The sequence below is a fragment of the Chamaea fasciata genome, unplaced genomic scaffold, assembly GCF_029207755.1.
Source record: "Chamaea fasciata isolate MVZ Bird 193981 ecotype frontalis unplaced genomic scaffold, bChaFas1.0.hap1 SCAF_13, whole genome shotgun sequence".
NCBI lineage: Eukaryota > Metazoa > Chordata > Aves > Passeriformes > Sylviidae > Chamaea > Chamaea fasciata.
The window spans coordinates 18,747,123-18,753,122 of record NW_027094098.1 but is presented as its reverse complement, the minus strand read 5'-3'; the positions used below and the strand labels follow the sequence as shown (position 1 = coordinate 18,753,122).

At 40.4% G+C, this 6,000-nt stretch overlaps 1 protein-coding gene across 1 annotated transcript in view; it reads right to left on the bottom strand.

Annotated features, from left to right (window-relative positions):
- Positions 1 to 592: 592 nt before the first annotated feature.
- CNTN6 (contactin 6) overlaps positions 593 to 6,000 on the bottom strand; it is a 124,460-nt gene continuing 119,052 nt past the window's right edge. Inside the window, exons 21-23 of the mRNA XM_066195180.1 lie at positions 2,713 to 2,825; positions 1,833 to 2,001; positions 593 to 1,147 (exon numbers count right to left, since the gene is read on the bottom strand). Coding sequence (XP_066051277.1) covers positions 1,014 to 1,147; positions 1,833 to 2,001; positions 2,713 to 2,825 — 416 coding nt within the window. The 3' untranslated portion in view covers positions 593 to 1,013. The remainder of the gene's footprint in view (positions 1,148 to 1,832; positions 2,002 to 2,712; positions 2,826 to 6,000) is intronic.

The window sequence follows — 6,000 nt, the reverse complement described above, 5'->3', positions numbered from 1 at the left end:
GGCAGGAGAGGGGCTTCAAGTACTGAGATGCATCTCCTGACTTGAAAGCCAAGCTCTGCTGTTTAATTTCTCATTCTGGGGACTCAGGAGATTGAAGGGCTTAATTAGCTGCTTTTATTTATATTTCAAGACCATGAAAATCAATGTTCTTCTCATTTAACTCCACGCCCAACCCAAAGATGAATCTGTGCTTTCAAGCCGCAGCAAAGAATAACAAAATCAGGAGAGACCAGCTGATCCTGCTGAATGACAGATAGATTTCAATCTTCCCTCAAAAAAATATTCAGTATCTCTGGAAGTTTTGTTGATCAGAAGAGTCTTTGCATGGAAAAGTCCTTTAAAATGGATTTGAGAATATGTAAAGTGTCTGATGGTTTAAAAGGTGCTGCTATTTCTGCTCTGGTTCAAGGCCTGCTGATGCCACTAAACGTTTTTTCTGTGGAATTCATTGGGGTTTGGGTTGGTCCATAGGAGATTCCTTTTATTTAAGCTTCCCTTTCCTGCAGAAAATAGCACAGGGTGCTTCAAGTAACATGTTTTGTGACACCTCCTCTAAAACAGACCAGCACAAAATGTATACAAATAGCTTTTATTTAATTGAAAGTGGTTTTTTTTTTTTAACAGGATACACTGAAGAACATGAGATCAATAATATCCACATCACAAGAGTTTTAAATCTCTTCTCCCCTCCGTTGGCGTCAGCTTGCACAGGTTGACATTCCATGAAAATGCCGTTCCATTAAAATAACAACTACTTGGAAAAAAAAAAATAAAATTTTTTGACACCACCCACGTGTCAATCCCAAAATAGGTTAGGCACCACTCCATTTAATTAATGCATGTTGTTTTATCCATTCATTTCCAAGCCTTTTTTTAACAATTCATGGAATATCAATACCTAATATTTTCTTAATGACAGACCACTCCTACCTCCCTCCCCCTCCCCAGTGCTGCTTTTTCTCAGGAATGTTGGTTATGGTGAAGAATTAAGATAAAATCGACACGTTTTGTTTTTAAAAGTCCACGGCTGAGCATTGCTTGAACCAGCAAGGAAAAGGGTTTAGAAGAACAGAACTCAAGAGCAGGATCCCAGATGTCAATGTATGGTTTATCCTTTGGGATGATTTCACTGCGCCAGAGCTTAAACCTGTAAAAATATAAACAGACAGAGGGAAATCTGTGTCAGAATTCAGTTTTTCTTCGCATTGTAGTTTAACAGCAATCTCTGCTCTCTTTTCAAGATGAAACATTACCCACAAATGTTATTTTTATTTATTTGTTTATTAAGTTGTAGTGGCCATTTTGTGGAGTAGGGGTTTGGATCAACATCCCACCTGTCCTGTGAGTATCTTCTCTAAGAAGGTGTTGACTATTTTGTAGCAAAACAAACGATGATGTATAAATATAAAAAATCTCCCTTTTTCCATGAATAATAAGTTATTTATGGGCTGCACCCTGGGCCACCCCACCCCAGCCACGGGACAGGGCTGAGATCTCTGTCCCAGCAGCAGCTCCAGAGCAGGTTTAGGGTCACATTATGTGGGAGAACTTTGACTTTCCCAAGAAATCTTATCCCTGTGTCCTCCCCTGAGCTCTGCCTGCCAGGGCAGTGGAGACCTGCACGAAAAATAAAGTGTGGAGCAAAACACTTTCTCCTCTAATGAACATGAGAGTAATCAGAGACAAATTTATAGGAGCCAGCACCACAAAACACCAGGAGGGAGGGCGCCTATGGCAGGGGAAAAGCTGGGAATCTGTCGTGCTTAGAGGCACAGATTTCTCCTTATGCAACAGCATTCAGAGAGGGGGGAAAAAGAAAATCTCTCACTTACTGGATATTTTTGGAATCCTAATTTCCTCACTGCTGCTGCCGTCGCCACCGTCGCTGACGGTTCTTATCTCGATGAGATAATCTTCCTCAAACGGGACCAGGAGTTCAGCTGAAGTGTTGTTTGTCTCCAGGATATGGGCTTTGCTGTGCCTGTTCTGTCTGTACAGAATCTGAGCAGAAAGGGATGGGAAAACAAGAGTTACTTCATTTAGTTTTAAGTTTTAATGGATTTTTTTGTGGGGGGGAGGCTGAGAGATTCCTCTGTGGTGTCCCGAAGTTTTCTGAGCACTCTCAGCATCCTTCAGGGTGATAAAAGCAATTTAAAACGTGGGAATAAATTCTGCAGGATTTTGGGCTGGGTACCACAGCAGGTGGTTTCCCGGAACCCAAAGATAATCAAAGAATTCTGCACTGCAACCAAACTTTAAAATAAATTTGTATTTCCTTTAAAAGTAGACTTATGGGAGTGCTTTGTGGTTCATTCACACAGATCTTTGAGTGAGTTTCTTCCAGTCTCTTTTTTAAAGGTACATTTATGAACTGCCAGAGAGTGAGGATGTTCAAATGTGGTTTATGGCTGCCTTTAATGCTTAAAAGACTGTTCTCTATTTCTTATAGATTTGGGAAACTCCTTCTCTGGAGATGTGAAAGCAAGAAACTTTTGTAAGTAAGATTACAAGGGGGCATGGGAAATGCAGGACTGGGGACAGAAAATCCCTCTGTTGGAACAAAGAAGTGAATGAATATTTGTATAAACATCAGCCAACCCAATAAATCCAGAAAAATCAGTGTTCCACGGAATGAGCACCCACCTTCCACCAAATCTCTGTACCTGTACTGTAACCAAAATATCTGATGAGTGAGATAAAGAAATCACTTACTTTGTAGCCCAACACCTCAGACTCGTTCTCCATTGTTTTCACATGCTCCCAGTTCAGGCAGATTTTGGAATTTGTCAGCTTCCAGGCGATGTTCGCTGGAGGTTGACTTGGTGCTTTAAAAAAAAAAAAAAAAAAAAAAAAAAAAAAAAAGGAGAAAAAGATGATGATAACAAGGAGATAAACTAAATATTAATTGTCATGGTGGAGCTGAATGAGCTGCTGATAGGGGAGTAGCAAATTCTTGGGTGATTCAAACCTAAAAGAGCAAAAAAAACCATTTTCCAGTCCATCATTGCTCTGGTGTTAGTCAGAATAAGGATCTATTCATAGCACAGAACCTCTTACTGTGAGACTTCATTTGCAAAATTAGGCACAGCCTGACAGTGTCTGACAGTTCAAGTTATATTAGAGAGATTTTGTGGAAGGAAAATGTTGTTCCTCTCTGTACTTCCATGTCCTAGAGGATGTTTTGCTGTCTGGATCTCAGAAAAAAGCTAAAACTGAGAGCAAACTACAGAAGGCAAGATTTCCATCAGCCAGGACAGGTTACAAAGAGCTGTACATGAAAGTCTCCATGTGATCCACCATGAAACATTGCAGGATTTTAGAAATTCTCAGCACAATAGGCTGAGAGCAGCTTTTTTTTTTTTTTTTCAAAGGCTTTTTATGGCTAAGTGTGAGGACTTTGAAAATTTGCCTACAAGTGCCTGGAATCGAATCCCGTGTGAACATGTGAGGGCGGAGCTGTGCCTTTGAACTGGAGCTCGGATTTAGGCCAGAAAATTCTCTCCTGTTCCGTGGCACATCCTCCAGGGCCCTCCTGGGTGATGGCACAGGAAAGAAGGGTTGAAAGAGAGGTAAAACTGAGGTGAGATTTGGAGGAACACATTCCAGCCCTGATTTTAAATTGTTTAACTCTGGCATCCTTCTCTTCCCTCCTGTATGTTGGTGACTGATGGATGTCCCTTGGGAGGAACAGTTGATTTGGTGACAATTTCTTTCATTTCTCATAGAAATAAAACAAATTGATGGGCCCTGCTGTTTCATCTCCATCTGCATCATGACTTTGGAGAAGTTTAACCCATTCCTCTGGTAGGGAATGAGGTGTTGGTGGAGCTCCCAGGGGAATATCCAGGGATGTCCTTCCATCAGCCACACTGTCAGTGCTGGAAAAGATTCATTTCATTACAGAGACATTTATCTACTCTCGCACACATCAAACTGCAAATTTATTTAAATACGGCTTGAAAGGTCTTTGTTGCTTTCAGGAAACATTTTCTATAAGGAACTGGATAACAAAATAGTCACAAGAGGCAAAGGATGTCAAATACTTCATTGGCTGTGCACTCTGAAGAGGTCTGAAATCACTCAAGGATGGGTGAATTACGGCCTTGTCCAAAGCTTTTTGACATAGCAACTTAAAGGCATCTTAATTCATGATCTTGGGGCTGAGAAAACACCACAGGGGGATTTGCAAAACAAATTTCTCTGGGGTTTTTTTTTTTTTTTTCCCCAGCCAGAAAGAGGAATAAGTGGTAAGAGCACTTTCCCAAATCCATAGGAATATCTGCAAACAAAACCAAGCAGTTCCAGCTCTCAGATTGGCAGATTATTTCCTCAATTAATTTCTTGCAATCAATGCTGTCAGGGAAAACAAAAATCCCAAATACCTGCTTAAGTTCATTGAGGTGCTGATGTTATTGTCATGGTTTAGGTAACACTTGGCTTTGCTGCTGTATTGAGCTGAAGTTTATCCATGGAAGTATTTCTAATATCTATATGTAATATTGATATATTTTGTGTGTATATGGATCCATTTGTAAGGGAAAAAGAAGAGGAGAATGAAAAAGGAAAAGGAAAAGGAAGGGGAAAGAGGAAAGAGAAAAGAGAAAGAAGAAAAAGGGAAGAAAAAGAGGGAAGAGGAAGAGGAATTTCTGAAATCCATGCCATATAATTAAAGAACCAGAAGAGAATAGCTCCTTATGGAGTCCATGGTTTGAGGACATCAATTCCACCTCCCCAAGTACTTTTAACTTAAACCAGGCTGTCACCTTAGCCCCGACATCGATCTCAGAGAAGAACATTTCAATCAGAATTGCACCTCTTGGGCAGAAAGATCATCTCAGCTTTGCTGAGTCCCTGCAATAATGGGATGAGCAGAAGGCTGCAGGAATCCTGGATGCTGAGCAGTAAGACAGAGCTATTACTTTGGAGCTCCATCTCCTGCTCCAGATGCACGTTGTTTATATTCTCTTGACATATTATCTCTTCTCTTATTGCAAGTGCTTGCATCTTCCACAGACAGAGCTTGAAATTTTAATCTATATATTTAAATATTAAAAAGGTTATTTTGACTTTAATTTTTAAATGAGCCATTAGCACAACCCTGAATTTGACAGGAGATAAAGTAGATGTAAAACAAAAGCAAATTTATTCCTTCTCTGTTTTGTCATTTGACTGCCATGTCTTTAACTTGTCTTTCATACAGATGCACACAGGAATAGAGGGAAGAATTCCCAGGGATGAATCTATTTTCCACTGAAAAATGGACTGTGAAAAAAGTCATGGAATCACAGAATGGTTTGGGTTGGAATAGCACCTAAATTTCATTTCAACCCCCTGCCACAGTCACAGACACCTTCCACCATCCCAGGTTTCTCCAAACCAATACTGGTTTTGTGGCAAAGTCAATTAACTCATTCCCCAAGTTGTTCCTATCTTGCACTTGGAGTAATGGCATGGAACAGAATATAGAAAAGAGGAAAATTGGTGAAACTCAGAGAAATATTTCCCTTTCGTGCTAAAGGGCTGATCAATAATTTACTGGGAAAACAGAGTCCAAGGAAAACAAAACAGCAGTGGGCTTTACTTTTAGTACTAAATAATAATAATAAAAAAAGACTAAATTGCATTTATATCAATGTATCCCTTGTGCTGCCCTCTGCAATGCAAAGTTCAGGGGTCTCAAACCCCCTCTGTATTGGGGCATTCAAAAACTTCCTTTAAAACCCCCAAACACCAGAATTTCTTGTTCAACCTATGGGACATCGTCCCTTTATTGACTGCATCTCTGCAATCCCCTGAACACAGGGGGCTGCTATTCCGAGGAAAACAGAAATCCTTCCTCCTGGGCACTGATTCAGGACAAGAGGAAGTTTCCCAGCCACAGATTTTTGCTGTCTGATTTATGAAGAAATTTGGGATTTAGTTTTCTTTGCTGTTGAAGCGTTTGGGTCACGGTGAGCTGGAATGTGCCTGTCCCAGCTGGGAATTTGGGACAGTCGTTGT